The 18,730-nt window shown below is 38.7% G+C and overlaps 1 protein-coding gene across 4 annotated transcripts in view; it reads left to right on the top strand.

Annotated features, from left to right (window-relative positions):
• Nucleotides 1–446: 446 nt before the first annotated feature.
• LOC121970440 (ABC transporter C family member 13-like) overlaps nucleotides 447–18,730 on the top strand; it is a 49,923-nt gene continuing 31,639 nt past the window's right edge. For 2 of the 4 annotated variants that reach the window (XM_042521174.1, XM_042521175.1), the window contains exons 1-6: nucleotides 447–555; nucleotides 897–937; nucleotides 1,035–1,119; nucleotides 2,216–2,380; nucleotides 2,480–2,611; nucleotides 3,319–3,419. In XM_042521174.1, the coding sequence (XP_042377108.1) occupies nucleotides 526–555; nucleotides 897–937; nucleotides 1,035–1,119; nucleotides 2,216–2,380; nucleotides 2,480–2,611; nucleotides 3,319–3,419 (554 nt within the window). In that variant the 5' untranslated portion in view covers nucleotides 447–525. Of the gene's footprint in view, nucleotides 556–896; nucleotides 938–1,034; nucleotides 1,120–2,215; nucleotides 2,381–2,479; nucleotides 2,612–3,318; nucleotides 3,420–18,730 lie in introns of those variants that run through there. The other 2 variants (XM_042521173.1, XM_042521176.1) reach the window with 2 other exon arrangements.

Consider the following 18,730-nt stretch of genomic DNA (forward strand, 5'->3'; position numbering starts at 1 on the left):
ACTACCTTTATCAAGTTAGTGAGTGGCACAAGGAAGGGACAGTGGCTGTGCAATTCCCCGGTGGAAGCGCTTCTTTTTGACGCAGACGCCACTTTCCCTCCTCCCAGGCCATTCAATTCACAAATCCTTATCCACACATTTTTCCTCGCGCCCCCCTCACATACCTTGTGAGGTGCGGGACGGATGGCCCACAAGAAATATCCCAACGCCATTACGCGACGTGCCACGCCCGCGTGCGAATCTTCTTCTCCTTTACTATGACTCCTATACTAGCAATAGCATAGAATATATATGCGATATCTCCCGTTTTCCCCCGATCATAAGAAGCAACCGCGGATTCACTAAACGCACATGAATTTCGCATACGGATGCCAACATTCTCATGGTGACTCACTTCGTGCGGACGATTCCTCGTTCATTGCTTGTTTTAATCGAAATCACAAGAATACCCTTTGATTCTCCTATTAAAGAGGCGTCACTTAGCTCGTCGCCGTTGCTTTCCTGCCTCAGCTTCTGGAACCGGTCATGGAGTTCATCTGCCCTAACGCCTCCATAGTAAGCTCATTGTCTTCATGCTGTTGATCGTCCGATCTATTGGGTTTTATTCGTCCTGCTTTGATCCGTGTATATGTAGATCTTTTTGTTTTCGACTTTCTCTGTTTTCTCCAAGATTTTTTTGGGGTTCCGCGTTCTATGTTGATAAGTGATAACGATAACCGATGTGATAGCTAATTCCTATTTGCTGCTTCGTTCAATGTCTCTGATTATTGATCTCTTCTTTTCGGTTTCCTTTCACGCTGCCTATCGTGTTTTCTACTTTTATTTCACCGTTGACATTGAGAGATAGGAGTGTTTTTCTTTAACTTCTGAACATTTTAGTATTGGTTTGCTTGCAGGTATGGGATGTTAAAGGATTTACACCATGCTTCGAGAATATATATCCTTTTTCGCTTGGTCCATTGTTTTTGTACTTGCTTTCTCTGTGTGTATTTGATCGAGATATGCTTGATTAATGCGTTCCTTAAGTGCAGCACGATATTAGGGTTCGGATCAAATATGGTGATTATACTCGCGGTTCTCATTCTTGCAGGGGCTCAGAGGAATCGTGAACGATATAATGTAACTAGAGTTTCATAGTTTTCCATTATTTTTTGGAGTTCTGTTTTAAGTTGCATGTTTTACACCATGTTTTATGTTTGTGGATTGTATAGTTTTATTATCTACCTTCTACAGGCAACTACTTTAACTTATGTCATTGAAGACCTTGTATATAGTATAATACAATGTAGACTATTGGTTTTGCTGCTTTATAAGAGGTAGGTTCAATGTAGGATCTTATATGATAGGAGTACTTTTTGTCTGTGCATTTGGACAGATCTGTTATGTATGGGACCTTATTTGTCTATAGATTCTCTATTTTCTTCTTCTTGGTCATATAATATGTTCTACTTTAGATCATGCTTTTAAAACTTCTACAGGAATGATTTGGTGATCTGATAATTTCATTACTTGCATGAAATAAGGTAAATAGTTTTAGGATTTAAGCCTCAGTGTCAACTCAAGGGGATGTAGATGTACTGTTCAATAAGAGGATCACTAGTCTTCTATTGTCAGATAATTGTCATACTGTGCTGAGAATTTTTTGACTGTTAGCCATTACGAATGAAATAATATTTCATAGAGGTCAATGGTGGGATAAGATCTAGTTGATATAATCCCCAAATGATTAGGATTAACACAGCTTGATGATGCTAATGGCATACACTTGTAGCTAATAAAGCTCCAAAATTTTGGAAATTAAGAAAAGTCAGCACAATCCCAACTAAATTTGACTTGATAAGTCCCAAATTTCATTTTTAAATTATAAAATATTATACAGATCTATGATCTTTAAGAAAGAAGATGAATGGGAAACTCAAAATTGACTCAAACTAACTAGGGTCAATTTGTGATTGTGGATTACCAGGATCTCAATTCAACCCAATCCGATGTGTGCTACTCCTATTTCTGGTTAATCATTTTTGGTGTTCTTGGACAACATAGTTTTGAAGTCTGGTCCTGCTTAAGCTAATTATAGTAATATCTCTTTTTCATCACATTGATTGATGCAAACTGTACTACAAGTAGTAGATGGTTATTCAAGGTTGAAAGAATTATGATTGTCAATGAATACTATCCTTGTTTTAGTCATTCACCAGCTTTGTTTTATTTTCAGGATATGAGGGTAGACCACAAGAAACTGCTTGTTTTACAGATTGTGTCTTGCTGTGGGGCTTTCCTTGCTTTAATTGAGCTATCCTTGCTAATGAAGAACACTATCGAAGGCAATCTTACTGGGAGTCATTATTGGTTTTATCAAATCTCTCTGCTTTTTTATTGGGTGAATTATTTATACTGTTGTTACACATGTTAATATCAACACAAAATGTGGAAAATTTCCCCATGCTTGACCTCTTTTTAAAATTGTCTTTCTCTACAGATTGTGATTCTTCTAGTTTCAAGATTGGAGCACTGGTTCTATGTGCTTTGCAATAATATCTTGTGCTTTTGTTGGATCATAAAACCTCTCATGCAAATTCCTCATTTTCTGAGGAGTTTATTATCAAGAAAGGTATTACTTGAGGATATTTGAACACATGCTATTCTTTCTTGAAACAATTGCACATTGCTACTTTCAAATATCACTACTTGTTCCTTGCAACAATTATTTCTTTTGGGTCCCTTATCTAGTAACACATACAAAAAAAAAATATAATAGAGATGACAATGCTAAGATGAATGTATGGAGTTGCTAGAAAGGATAAGATAAAGAAATATCACTGTTTGAGAGCAAATAGGTAGCTCCAACAAATTATAGAATGAGAGAATAAATTCAGATGATATGAATGTCTAAAGTTGACCAATGGATCCTATTAGCTGAAATAGTCAATAGATAAAGTGAAAGGTGTAAGAGATAGGGAGATCAAAGAAAAATTAATCAATGTAATAAAAAATATCTAATTAATTTGAATATCAGTAGTGAATTGCAATGGATAGAACTTCATAGTCATAGGTGACAAGAATGTGGTCGATCTCAAATAGTTGGGACACACATGGATTGATGATGATGATTGTTGTCAAGCAAATGCTGTTTTCTTGATCAGCAGCAAAAACTGTATACAAGATCCACAACTAGATCTAGCTAGTTGGCTAGTTTTCCTTTTGATTGCTAGATTTTGAATTACAAAGAAGGAAATGTGAAGAACTGAATCTTTAAGACAAAAAGAACAAAAAAAAAGTGTTCTTAATGATACTGACTTGCGTGAACATGCTGTGCAGGTGATAATATGCATTTCTGAAGGTTCTTTGTTCTCAGCGGAACTTATGTTTGGTCTCATTGTCATTGTGATCCGATTTACATGCCTCACCGAGAAAAAGAGGTACCTTTACAATTAGTTTGTCGGTCTCTTGGATGCCCCATTTTGTTTATTCATGGTCTAGAATTTACTATTATCGAGAAGTCATTTATAAGTACTTGATATTTGATAATAAACATTCAATTTGAAGTTGAAGGCACCTACCAAGCTCATGGCTTGTCATTGAGAATGAAGATCAAGTAGTTATTCAAGTGAATCAATCTATGGTTAAGTATTCAAAATACATTACAGAACCTAAATTGTAAAAAAAAAAAAAAAGAAGTCATTTCATACTCTATTATTTGTTTGAGTTCCTCTGCTAAAAGCTCAGTAGGAGTTCCAAGAACTGTTGTGAATAACCTTAATCTTTTGCTAAGTTGGATGTAGATTCATAGTTAGTGATGATCCCTAGAAAGTACTCGTGGATGGATAGAAGCTTCCATCTGAGCCCTAAGTTCAGTCTTGAGGAACTTCAGAGTGGTACGAAATGTTCAATGTGTGTCTCATGCATATTGGCCATTCTAGGACACATCATTTAGTCTGAGTTAGAAGTTTCTGGTTGACGACTAGAGGATCCGGCCTACTGCTGCAGGAAGCCAGGGGTTTTTGGAATTAGGTGAGGAGATCGACGTACATAGTTTTCTAACGTTCAGGTGATGGCTTCTCACTACCCAATGGACAAAGGGATACCCAAGCACACCAACTAGTCTTGAGAGATAGGACTTCCTATAGAGCTCCAGGTGTTCTTCTGGTGATTGGCAAGCTATGCAGGGTTTGCAGCTTCTCCACAGGTGCAACATAGATCTGGTGATTGATCCTCGTCAAGTTCAAGGTGCTTTGGTTTGACATTGTCTGGGACACATGGCTCCTTGGTGACGCCAATAATTGACTTCTTTTGCTTGGGGCTTCAGGTTCATGGGTCAAGGACAGTTTGCTGCTTCGTGTGAGGATGATGCCATCTGCTTCTGTTGCCTCCAAACGAGGCACCTTACTTTATTAACATGTTTACTTGCTTTCGGCGCATACGAATCCAGTATGGGTCCACCACTTTCTGTAAAGTTATATTTTAAAATTCCTCATCCTGGATACGCAATCTTGAAGTAGACTTGCTGTCTGGGAAAGTTGCTCATCACATTGCTTTACAGCAGGTACCAGTCATTCCACCAGTTGTCTTTTCCCCTGCACTTATTGCATTCTTGTTGCTTTAATGAGTGAATGAGCCTTAGTTGCTGGAGGGCATTGACAGCCTGGATAGCTGCCCTTTGTTCCAGCACGTGTAATTCTTCTGAACTGGTTAAATTTGTCGAGTGGAATTGGGTAGGCATTGTGCTTCTCATTAAGCTTCCACTGGTACTGGTGAGCGAGGTCAAGAGGTTCTGGAGTGCTTTGATTAGTACTTCCTGAGCCTCTATGCTGGGTTGAACCGCCATCTCTTTGAGTGCTGGAGCTACCAGTGCTAATCGTCTTAGCTCCTGTTCCGGCCATTCTATCAAAGTTAACACAGTGATTAGTCAGGATAAAGAATCTGCTACCTGATTGTTTTTCCCATCAATGTGTTCAAATTGTATTAGAGGTCTTGCCCCAGTAATATAATCTATAAAAGAAATCCATCTGACTCTGAAGGGTTTATGATTAGCCGTCTTCCCAAAGAAGCTAATAATCGCTTAACAGTCAGTTCGTATTAAGAGTTCTATCTTATCCAGAAAATAGATTTTTAATGCCTCTATTGTATTCATAACTGCATGAATCTCAACATCAATAGTTGACTTTGGAGGATTATATTTTCCGCTGGAGTAGGCGCAGCTTCTTTCGGAAGATCTTGGGTCATACTTCTTCTTCTTCCATTTGCATACCCCTCCCCACCCATCCATACATCCGTCTACTTCCAGGATAATATAACATTCTAGGGGGGGGGGGGGGGGGTATTTCCAGATCAGGTAATTGTTTTACCTTTTCTTTGACCTGATGTATGAGATCCCAATCTTGTTGATTGAGCCTCTTTTCTCCGTTTGGGGAGGTCTTCGCATATAGAGGGCTTAGAAGCTTTCCCAGATTAGGGATGTAATTTCTAGCATAATTCAGTAATCCTAACCAGGATCTCATACCTTTGGTTGTCCTGAGATCATTGTCCTTGAAGTTTGCAATTTTTGATATAAAATGGGGTTGCAATTTGATCCTGCAATTTCCAATAATTGCACCAAGGAACTCTATCTCTGGTACTGTGATTTTCATTTTTGTAGGGCTCAGAACGAGTCCATTTTCGTGGCATACCTGAAGCATTTTTCGAAGATGTTGTTCATGACTTCTTTCGTCAGGCGAGAATACCAGGATATCATCAATGTATACCGCTATAGATTCTTCCGTTCCTTTGAAGCATAAGTCCATTTTCCTTTGGAATATAGCGGGTGCATTCTTCAGCCCAAATGACATAACAAGCTATTCGTATAATTCGTCCGGGACCCAGAAGGCCGTCCATTCCACGGAATCCGGGTGCATAGCAACCTGATGAAAGCCGCTTTTTAAGTCAAATTTTGAAAAGATTCGACTATTACTAACCTTCTTCAGGATTGTGTTGATGCCGGGAAGGCTATATTGATCCTTATGAGTGATATCATTAAAGCGTTTGTAGTTAAATACCAGCCTTTCCTTCCCCTTTATTTCTTTGTTGGTAATCGGGTCAATTATTGTCCCCGAATTCACTATTATTGTTGTCGTCCGGTGCCGGCTTTTGTTGGGCCTTATAATTCCCAAGTCAAGTAGTGTCTTGACATGCTTGGTAAATGCTTCTTTCTGAGAGGGAGTTAGATGCTTCAATGGTCTGTCTTCAATAATAAACTCTGGATTTTTTATGTCCAGTTGGCAAACTACTTTGTTCTTCTGCCAATGCTGTAATGGATTATCTCCGATGAATCCTTGTGCCTTTAAATCTCATAGGAGAGGTCCAAATTTTTGTTCAAATGTTGGACTTATTTTTCCGACTGAGATATGTACCATTTCCTTAATCTAGATGTATTCATCTTCATCTAACTCTAATTCTTCAATGGCTGCATGGACAGAGGGTAATGTATTAATTGTAGTTAAATTCTTGTAAAATGTTACCGTATTTCCCTCTATCCGAAGTCCTCCTTGCATTTGTCTCCCAGTGTCATTGGGAAGCTGTAGGTGTAAGGGATCCGGAAAATATTATCTCCAATTAGCATTCTTCCATTCTTAAGTTTCATGTTAGCAGTCTGCTGGGAATTTATTCCGCTAAAACTGACTACAAAGGTGTTTTGTTCCCGGGCATCCTTTGGGACTGATCTTTTATCCACATAATAGGTAGTAGCCCCTGTATCCAGGATTACCTTCAGCTTGAACTTGGGTATTACTGGAATTTCAATTTCCACGGTTAGGTTGTACAACATGTTTTTGACTAACCCGGGGCTTGGTGTTGCTGCTATTGTTTCTTCTATGAGCATATTAGCAGCTTCCTCTTCTTCTTCAAGATCCTGGAAATCCTTTTGTAAATCCCGTTCTAGTAGAAGGGCTTCATAGCAGGATTTATAGTAACCAGCCTCCTCCTTCAACCTCTTAATTTCTTCCTCACACCATATAATGTAATGTCTTTGTTCCTGAATTAAGTTCATTGGAGAGAATGGTGTAGAAGGAGCGGGTGTAACTGGTACCTCTTTGTTGAAGTAATATGGTCCACATAGATTGCAGATAGTAATGAGGCAATCGGGGCAGTGGATCCTTGCTCTTTGCATAGTTGCTCTTTTACAGCACGTACAATCTTGAGGTTGTGGGGCGAAAATCTTCTCATTGTGCTTCCAATTATGAAGGCAGAGGGACTGAGCTTCTGATAGATGTACTTGCTGCCTATAACCTCCATCTTCTAGTCCAAGCATATATATTGTGTTAATTTGAAACATCTGTATTGACCTTTGTAGGTCATGAGTGTCGTCTTCTCCTTCTGAGATGCTAAAAATAGCATCACTCTGATCTTCACCCTCTTGAACAGAGAGGATATCACAATCTTCGGGTAACTCCAGTCGCTCAAAGATTGCTACTCTCTTGACATTCCTTTTCTCATTGGGGCAATCTTTAACGAAATGGCCCTCCTAACCACATAGATAGCATTTGCATTTTTTTGTTGCGTACCAGATGCTTTCTTTTCTCTATCCTGGCATGTGTATCACGAGGTTTCCCTTTATAAGTTTTAGACTGTCTTACCCCAATTTTCTTGGTTCCTGGCCTTTTATAATTCCTGGCTACTACAAAAAGCCATACTGGATTCGCATGCGCCGAAAGCAAGTAAACATGTTAATAAAGTAAGTGTGCATGTAAAGTAAATATTCGCGCATGTAAAGTAAGCATATAGGCTTACCTTTGTAAGATTCCTTCCTATCTGATATGTATAATGCGTCGATGGGCCCAATGAGCACCCGACATTAGGCTATAAGAAGGAAGCTATCTCCCCTTGCAAGGCATCAAGCATCACTTGAACCTTACCTAGGGTTTCTTGTAATCAAGTTTGCAAGAATAAGTTTCCCTTCGCTTCTTGTGTTCCACGCTTGTGTTCTTCCACTACTTCATCTTCTTTTCCCAATTTCTTCTCCACGCTCCCTCCCTTGCACTCCATTTGAGCATATGTGTGTTTCATCTCCAGGCAAATCTTCAAGGGGTTTGATGGCCACCCGAGGTTTAAAATTTCGACCCGTGTCAAAGTTTTGATTTTGGACTAGAACAATATAGTTTCGGTACCGTATCGTGTCGTACCGATATAGTTTCGGTGTTTTTTAAATATAAAATATATTAATTAAAAAATAAAATATTTAACATAAATATTTAAAAAATAAACAATATAAAAAATAATCTTTAAAAAAGGAAAAGATATGAAAATAGATAATAAATGAATAAAATTTTTATGAGGGTTTAATAAAAAGCCTATTTAGATTATCTCCATCATAACTAAGAGTTGATTAAAATAATTAACCTAAGTTTAATTAAAAAAATTCGAAATCCGACACCACGCGCGAGTTCGCACTACTTCGATGGTGCCACGAGGTTGCGTGACCCCTCAGCCATGGCTGCGAGGATCGCGTGACTCCTCCGGGGCGACCACGATGGTCGTGCGACCCCTCTGCAGCGGTCACAAGGTCGCACAACGTCTCCGTGGCTGCAGCGAAAGGGTTATGCGACCCCTCTGTTGCTGTTGCGAGGTCGACCGACCCCTTTGCTACGGCCACGGGGTCGCGCAACACATCGCAACTGTCATGGGTCTGGTTCTGGGGTCGTGCTGACTCCTCTGCTGCGGCCATAGGGTCTCACAAGGTCGCAGCTGTCGTGGGTCTGGTGCCGGGGTCATGCCGGTGCCGGTCGTTGAGCGAAACGAGATGTTTCGTCCGTTTCAACCGTCTCGGCACGACACTTTAAACCATGTGGCCACCTGCAGAAGTAGTTATTTTCTTTTACGTCTTTTCTTCCAATGGGGATGTACTATGTATTGCCATATTGTAGAGCTACCTTATTTAAGGTATCACCTTGAAGTGAGGCATCAAGTATTTCTATGAACAATTGGTAGGGGAGACTGAATAAGCATGTTGGCCATTGTTTCTCTGTTGGTGGATATTTTTTCTAATAAATGTACTGTTCCTGTGCTCATACTAGAGGTGATAATGATAGACCCAATCTTTCTGTAATACATAGTGGGGATTATTTCTTTGTAATAGAGAGTGAAAGAGAAATGAAGTTACTTCTTGTTGCTGGAAGGTTTCCTCTTATCTCATTAAAAAATATCATCCAATACTACCTCTTGTAGTTTTATTGATCTACTACATGTTTAGTATTATGTTTGGTAACATCTATTTCCAAGTGTGAATTGAACATGCAGGTTTGTTGAAGCACATTCTTAACTAAAACTCTCTTTGATCTGCTGCTAAGAGTTCACAATCTAGGGTGAAGTTATATACTTTTGGGGATCCATTTGATCACATGCACCATGTAGTTAAGAGTACATTAAGGATGTTTAACATGTCTTATTTTATGGTTTTGGATTAAAACTAAAGCTCTTGGACTGTTACACATAGGCTACGTTTGGTAGGGTGTAATCTGCCTTGTAATATAATCAGGATTACATTACAAGGCTAATTTTTTTGTTTGGTTTAATTTTAAACTTGTAATGTAATGTAATCTGGATTACAAAAAGTAGTGAAGTTTTGTAATCTAGATTACAAAGCAAATACTATGTAATCCGATTACATTACAAGGTCATCGTTTAACCAAAATTTAAATGTCGAATATACCACTAGTCCACCGTCACCGTCGTCCATTGTCGTCGGCTGCCATCGCCCAACGCCGTCGGCCCCGCCCGCCGCCGCCATAGTTACCATAGTGTCAGGTATAACATATACCAGTTGGCTTCCATAAGTAAGATCAACTTCCATAGTAGCAAATATGGCTTGATCACCTTGCCATCGACTGTCGCGGAAGACAATAAGAGCCAATGTTCCTTCTTCCTGTCTGTGAAGAATTTGGATTCGTACCTGAATAACTCCCATATGAAGGAATCGCATTCCGCTTCTTTGTAATTGATTAAAGCTTTCAGGTTGGATGAAGGCTCTGTCAACTTGATTACTTGTAACAAGCATGGCTTCTTCTGATCTATGCATATATACCCTGTGGTGTGCATCATCTCTACTGGAATGATAAAGCACTTCTGCAGGGACTATGGATGCTCTCTCCTGCATTGAAAGCCTTAGCTGTACTTGCGGGTCCATCTGTTGTTCAAGAGAATTGTTGAATGCCCCTCCAGTAATTCTTCGTGTTATTCTTTGAAGGCTTCTTTGTGCATTATACCGACGTCTTTGATTCTGGCGGTATTCTCTAACTTGATCTTCAAATAATGGTGCCTCCTCAGTTCTTGTCCTTGTAAGAGTTGTAACAGGAGGATTTGATGCTCGAGAAGTCATTTCTTTAGCTTAGCCTTTTCTTCTTTGAGAATTGTGAAAGGATCTGTGAAGACCCTTAACTTCCCTTTTCCTTCTTTAGGCTTCTCTTGTTTTTCTAGTATAGTAACTAGAAGTTGTATCTACGTATTAGCCTGTTTAATAGTACAAATATTGCTGCTAATACCTCCTTTAAAATCAGATGGTCTGCAAAAACCAAGGGCTGGAGATTCAATTCCTTCTGTTGCTTGCAAGGCTTCTTTATAGGAGTTTGTAGCTTGAGTGTTTATATGGCTCATGCAGAAACCCAAGCTTCTACCTTATGTAGTAACTTTTCAACCTTGCTTAGTTTTTCTTTTAGCTCCTCAGAAAGACGTACGACTTGTTCTTCTATGTGTTTAGGCCGTTCTGTTATCTTAATGAAAACTTCTTTTAATTGTTTTTCAGTTAAAGGCTTGCTTTCTAGCACTTCTTGAGTCAGGTTTTCTAGGGCTTTATTAATCTTGTGATTTTCAAATTTCAAAGCCTCTATTTGTTCCTGGATTTGCTTAAAGTTTTTCAAATGAACTCTACAAGATAGACAGATTCTATCGTAGATTACTGATATATTGTGAGCTAACTCTCTTTTTGTAGGCTGGGTTTGTTTTTGGGCAAGGTCAAGGTATTCTAGGTTTGAAGTATGTGATTTAGTATACCATTCCTGTATTTGTTCTTCCCACCTTCTGGACATTTACAACTAATTTTTATTTTAACTTTAGATGGCTTACAGCTTAGAGGGTTCTAAGAGTTTTCTTGCTCACACAGGTGTGCCCTTGGACTTACTTTTGGCTCCCAGCTGTTACTGCCAAGTTAGGACCTGTTCTTTTGCAATCCACCCGTCGTTCCCCGGTCGCCTTATTGCCATCAAAAAGTCTTGGATAAAAACGAGTTGATTAGATACTATATCAGTTCATGTGTTTGCTATAACTGATCAACAGTTGCAATTCGCTAAACATGCCCCTAGACTTAACTATAATTGATCAACAGTTGCAATTCATTAAGCCTAGATTTTAAAGAAAGATATCTGTTAATGCCTGTGGGAATTATAGGATGGAACAAAATCTTAACAACTTCTCCCCTGAACACCTTGAACTAAAGATTTACTCAGCCATAAGTTTTAGCTCTGATACCAAAAATAGTTTAGCGTGGTAATAGAATAGTTTCTAAACAACTTCAGATAATGTATCAAAAGAGAGATTAAAAACTTACAGGACTGAAATTGCTTAGAAAGGAAATTACAAGCTTACAAGCTTCTCAGAGTTGGACTTGTACCGAGATGCGGTGTCTGTCCAGCAATGAGCTAAGGAAGGGTTTATATAGAAAAGTAGGGAGAGTTGGATAGGTGAATCGGGTGCTCAAGGGGGACCCATCGTCATTCACGGGTATCCTTATCTCTTTCTTTTCATACCCTTTACAACTAAGGCTAGTCCTTTTATAGCTCAGGCTAGTTCAATTATTAAGCTAAAGTCATTCTTATCTTTTAGGATAGATGGACGGCTCCCCGAGGCTCAGTCCAAAATATCTTTAAAGAGTAAGATTTGGATATCTGGGTTTTTGGATTTTTGGGGTCCACCATGCTTCTTTACGGTGGTGCGTCTCTTACACATTGCAAGATGTTCTGAGCTTTAATAAAGAGATCCAATAATTCATCTCTAGCTTTTGTCACTTCCGGGAGGGAATCTTTAAAGTAGAGGCCACCTCTGAGTTGTCCTCGATATTCAAAATCTGCTTTCTTGGCATCATTGATGAGCTTGAGTTCCCATATACTGTTGAGGACGTGGCGTGATGCCGTCCACTCAATGTCTTCGAGATGGGCTCTGAGATCTTTTTCTTGTGACCCAAAGATCCTTGGGCTTGGGTTTCTGCCTCTGCTGAGTTCCTCATATTGGTCCAACAGTTGATAAGATCCTTCAGGTGTTGGGATGCCTTGGTATCGGGCCTCTTCCGCGACAATCGATGGCAAGGTGATCAAGCCATATTTGCTACTATGGAAGTTGATCTTACTTATGGAAGCCAACTGGTATATGTTATACCCGACACTATGTTAACTATTGCTGATTTCTATCAAAATATTCAAGTGTCTATTTTAACAAGAGGATATGAAAATTGGAGAATTGGGGAAGTCAATTTACTAATCACCAGAGGATTAGTAGGAAGATTATCAAATACTCCTAATGTAGGTTTTGCATATAATATACAAAATGTAGTTGACTATCTTGCAAGTCATGGAGTTAGAGCTCTTCCTGGCAGAAGATACAATACCAGAGATGTCCAAGGACATAACTGGATCATACGACAGTCAACTATAAGTATACCTATGCAGCCTACGGAGGTAAATACCCGGAATCTTCTAGATGGAAGTGTTTCATTGCAATTTGATACTTATCAAGCAGCAACCTCATCATCTCAAATAAAATATAATGCTAAAGATGAAGAAGTTCCATCTGATGAGGAAGAAATTACTAATCATATAATTGCAGTACTCACTGAAACAGGAAAAGGGGATGAAGAATTATTGGTGAGAAGGATATCGGCCTCAGCTGTGTTACCAGTAAGAAGAAGTCATGGGGGGGTATGACCTGGCAATAGACTATGCAAAGAATATAGCCCCTAACGAAAGAAGATTATTAACAACAGGGATATGCATTCAAGTCCCGGAAGGTTTATATGCACGCATAGCTCCCCGATCCAGTGCAGCACTAAGAGGCATTATTATTATGGGAGGTGTTATTGATACTGATTACAGAGGGGAAATCAAAATACTGGCATACAATACCACTAATGAAGACATCTATCTTGAAGAACGGGAATGTATAGCACAACTTATTTTGGAGCATATTGCCACACCTCAAGTAAAAGAAGTCGAAACATTGCAACAAACAGCTAGAGGAGGTCAAGGCTTTGGGTCTACAACCATACAGGTTTGCTCTAAATATAAAGCAAATCCTCAATGCACTGGTTGTTATTATTGTTGCAGTGATGAAGAATATGCACAAGAATATGACTTCTATGTTGCCAAAGAAAACACCCTGAAGCTAAAAGGCAAAGCCATTCAGACCACAAATGAAGGAAGGCTAGATACCTTAAGGAGACAGGCAAGGGATTATCGTGTTACCCAGCATAAATTCTATGAGGAAGAAGCTTATCTAAACCTTATTGAAGGACCACCAACAATGGCTTCATCCTTAGCTCAAACATCACGAATGCTACAGGATTCGCGAGAATACCGAAGGCAGTTACAACAAAAACTGGATGAAGAGTCACCACCAACAAATTTCTTGTGTATGTTAACTGACTCTGATGATGATTATCTCAACTATCTGCAATATTTGGCTCTATAGGATACAGCCACATCCAGCTCAATTATGCCTACAGAGGAATTTACCAATCCCTTCGCGGAAGGTGGTGGGGGAATTACTGATGATAATGATGATAACCATATTATTGCTACAACAACTACAAATGATGAATGGATCTCGGACTATCCACAGTTGCAGCAGCTTCAAGAGACTATTTATTCACAAGAAGCGGCTTCAACTGTGGATAGTCCGAGATCCATTCATCATTTGTAGTTGTTGTAGCAATAATATGGTTATCATCATTATCATCAGTAATTCCCCCACCACCTTGGTATTAGTTCTTATTAAAACCTCCTCTTTGTCAAGATAATATATTTTGAAATTGTTGAGGCTGTTCATTACTGCATGTATCTCAGCATCAATGGTTGATTTTGGAGGAGAGAATATGCCACTAGCATAAGCACTAATCAGCTCAGATGTTTTGGGGTCAAATTTGTGAGGTTTCCATTTAAGAATTCCTCCCCATCCTTCCATGCATCCATCTGCCTCAATAATAACATAGCATGATACTGGGGGGATGTTGAGTTCTGGAAGGTTTTGGACTACTTTCTTTATTTGCCTGACCAAGGACCAGTCCTGGGAATTCATTCGTCTTTCCCCTGTTGGTGATGTTTTTGAATACAAAGGGCCAAGCATTTTCCCTAGGTTAGGGATATAGGCACGAGCATAATTGAGAAGACCCAACCATGACCTTAGTCCCTTTGTTGTCTTTAATTCTTCTTCTTTAAAATCCGCAACCTTTGAAATAATTTGAGGTTGGAGCTTTATTTTTGATTGCCCAATTGTTGCTCCCAAGAATTCAACTGTAGGACTTCCAATCTTCATTTTTGTAGGACTGAGTATAAGTCCATTTTTCTTGCAAATATTCAAAAGTACCTTGAGATGATCTTGATGTTCTTCTGCATTTTCTGAGAAAACTAAAATATCATCAATATATACTGCTATAAACTTTTCAGTACCTTTAAAACAGAAGTCCATTTTTCGTTGGAAGACTGCAGGGGCATTTTTTAAACCAAATGGCATAACCAACCATTCATATAGTCCATCTGGTACCCAGAAAGCTGTCCATGGGATGGATTCCGGACTCATTGCAACTTGATGGAAGCCACTTTTCAAATCAAATTTGGAATAAATTTTACTTCTTCCAACCCTTTGAATAATTGTATTTATGCCAGGCAGACTATACTGATCTTTATGGGTATTGTCATTGAGTCTTTTGTAATTGAATACCATACGTTCTTTACCCTTCTTTTCTTGTCCTGTCTGCGGATCAACAGTAGTGCCAGAGTATACTATAATTGCAGTTGTTCTGTACTTGCTACTACTGGACTTTATAACCTTCAGTTTTAATAGTGCACTTACATGCTTTTGAAAAGAGTCTTGCATTTTAGGTGTCACATGCTTGAGGGGCCTGTCTTCAACAACAAGATCAGGATTCTTTAAGTCTAATCTGCAAAGTATCTTGTTAGAAGCCCAATATTTCATAGGATCATCCCCAATATATCCCATATTAGTTAGTTCTTTGATAAAATTCTTCAAACCTTGACTGGGATTCCATGTGCATACCTGCTCTTGAATTTGGTTATACTCTTCTTCTTCTAGCTCTAATTCTTCAATTGAAGGGGCTATAGGAACGGTCTGCTGAGTTTTGATTGTAGTCACATTCTTGTAGAATGTTACTTCATCTCCTTCAATTCTTACCCCTCCGTACATTGCCCTGATAAAGTTACATCCCAAAATCATTGTTATGTTACCTCCAAGAGTAAGAGGGAATGTATATGTGTACGGTATCCGGAAGCAATGTTCCCCTATTCGCATGGCTCCATACTTCAGCTTCTTATTAGCTGTAGTCTTTGAATTAATTCCACTGAAATTCACAATAAAAGTGTTATCTTCAATAACTGAGGGAGGTATGGATACCTGATCAATGCAACAAGTTGTTGCCCCCGTATCTAAAATTCCAGTGACTTTGAATTTGTCAACTCCTGGGATGTCTAGCTCAACTGTGAGATTAAATAATCCATTACTCTTTATTCTGGGTTGTTGTGCTTCTTCCACTGAAAATACCTTCTCTCTTCCAAAGTCAATAAAAACATTTATTTCCTCGTCTTCTTCATGATCTCCAAGTGCCTCTTTATTAATCTTTTGAAGCCTTCTTTTAAGGTCCGAATTTTCCAGTTCTAAGACATTATTTTTTAAACGGAGTTCTTCATTTTCAGTATCAACTTCCAGCTTATCAGCACTTGCTATTCTGATGATCTTCTCCTTCTCTTCATTAAATTCTTGCTGGAGGATATTTTGCTAATGTTCCGCAAGAGACTCTATTCTTGATATTTCTTGCTTCAATCTTTCTATCTCTGTTTTAGCCCATGCTATGTAGTTTTGCTGTTCCTGTATCAGATTATTTGGAATAAAGGGTATAGGAACAGACCTTTCCACAGGGATTGTCATATCAAAGTAGTTCCTGGTGCACATCCCACAAGACGTGATATGGCATAAGCTGCAGTGCATCCTGTGTTTCTTTATAGTCTCCCTTTTACAACAGGTACACCTTAGGTATGGAGCATTTATTTCTCCATTGATTTCCCAGACATGATTGTAATCGTGTTGAGCTTTCGGTATTTTTACCATTGGTTGTCATCCCCCAGATTTTCCTATCATATATGAATTGGTGTTTTCGATAAAAACACAAAGGAATTCTGAATTAAGGATAGAATTAACTTGATGGTCCTCGCCTTCTGAGATGCTGTATATAGCATCTGATTGATCTTCACCTTCATTAACAGAAAGAATTTCATAGTCATCTGGTAATTCTAGTCCTTCAAATAAGGCTACTCTTTTTACATTTTTGTATTCCCTTGGGCAGTCTCGCGCAAAATGTCCTTCTCCACAAAGGAAGCATTTGCATTTCTTGTTCCTTATCAGATGTTTCTTCTTTTCAATTTGTGCATGGGATTGATGAGGTTTACCTTTATATGTAGTAGATTTTCTGATTCCATACTTCTTTTTTGAATCTTTATAATAGCCAGGAATAGGAATTTGACTGCAAAAGGTTAAATCTTTAAGAGATCTACTGAAAGCTGTCTTTTTGCATTCTTCCTCCAAATATTTGTATGTAAATACTACTCGAGGATGAACTCCCATAGTGTTCCCTTGATATTTATCTTCAAATGCAGCTTTTATCCTTCTACCAAGATCTCCAGGTAGCTTTAACCAGAATTTCTTTGACAGTTCTGGTCCAGTAAATAATCTTCCTGTTTTTGCAGCAAGGTTCATGTATTCATTCATAAATGGAATTAAATCTTTTACCTGCAAACAGGAGAGTCGCTCCAAATCTCTATATGCTCTGTCTTGCATATCAGTTGACCCTTGAAATGGATCTTCAAGAAGGAATATCCTTCTTATTTGGGAAATTATATTTTTAGTCCCATTTCTCCCTTCACTTGCATTGATTAGCTCTTGATATTCATTTGGGTAGGTCATACGCCATTGTATCCAGGTGAGTCTTTCTGATTCCCCAAGTAAATTTTCAATAAAGTCAGCTTTATCTTGTGTATCAGTGAGATTTTGAAGAGCAACAACATTCTTGGTTATAGCCTCCCATCTTGGAAAACATCTTCAACTCGATTTAATTTAGTTGGTAATGTTAGGATAGCACCTGTCTGTTGATGAGCAGTTGGTAGGTTCCACCATTCTGAGGTTTCTTTTCTTTTAAAGGTTCCTCTAGGTTCTCTTGGTGGTTGTATGCAAGTATTTTGATTTCCCCTCTGTAATCAGTATCAATAACACCTCCCATGATAATAATGCCTCTTAGTGCTGCACTGGATCGGGGAGCTATGCGTGCATATAAACCTTCCGGGACTTGAATGCATATCCCTGTTGTTAATAATCTTCTTTCGTTAGGGGCTATATTCTTTGCATAGTCTATTGCCAGGTCATACCCTGCTGCCCCATGACTTCTTCTTACTGGTAACATAGCTGAGGTCGATATCGTTCTCACCAATAATTCTTCATTCCCTTTTCCTGTTTCAGTGAGTACTGCAATTATATGATTAGTAATTTCTTCCTCATCAGATGGATCTTTAAATAATGGTGCCTCCTCAGTTCTTGTCCTTGTAAGAGTTGTAACAGGAGGATTTGATGCTCGAGAAGTCATTTCTTTAGCTTAGCCTTTTCTTCTTTGAGAATTGTGAAAGGATCTGTGAAGACCCTTAACTTCCCTTTTTGTTCTTTAGGCTTCTCTTGTTTTTCTAGTATAGTAACTAGAAGTTATATCTGCGCATTAGCCTGTTTAATAGTACAAATATTGCTGCTAATACCTCCTTTAAAATCAGATGGTTTGCAAAAACCAAGGGCTGGAGATTCAATTCCTTCTGTTGCTTGCAAGGCTTCTTTATAGGAGTTTGTAGCTTGAGTGTTTATATGGTTCATGCAGAAACCCAAGCTTCTACCTTATGTAGTAACTTTTCAACCTTGCTTAGTTTTTCTTTTAGCTCCTCAGAAAGACGTACGACTTGTTCTTCTATGTGTTTAGGCCGTTCTGTTATCTTAATGATAACTTCTTTTAATTGTTTTTCAGTTAAAGGCTTGCTTTCTAGCACTTCTTGAGTCAGGTTTTCTAGGGCTTTATTAATCTTATGATTTTCAAATGTCAAGGCCTCTATTTGTTCCTGGATTTGCTTAAAGTTTTTCAAATGAACTCTACAAGATAGACAAATTCTATCGTAGATTACTGATATATTGTGAGCTAACTCTCTTTTTGTAGGCTGGGTTTGTTTTTGGGCAAGGTTAAGGTATTCTAGGTTTGAAGTATGTGATTTAGTATACCATTCCTGTATTTGTTCTTCCCACCTTCTGGACATTTACAACTAATTTTTATTTTAACTTTAGATGGCTTACAGCTTAGAGGGTTCTAAGAGTTTTCTTGCTCACACAGGTGTGCCCTTGGACTTACTTTTGGCTCCCAGCCGTTACTGCCAAGTTAGGACCTGTTCTTTTGCAATCCACCCGT

Source organism: Zingiber officinale, chromosome 4A (genome assembly GCF_018446385.1).
Source record: "Zingiber officinale cultivar Zhangliang chromosome 4A, Zo_v1.1, whole genome shotgun sequence".
Lineage (NCBI taxonomy): Eukaryota > Viridiplantae > Streptophyta > Magnoliopsida > Zingiberales > Zingiberaceae > Zingiber > Zingiber officinale.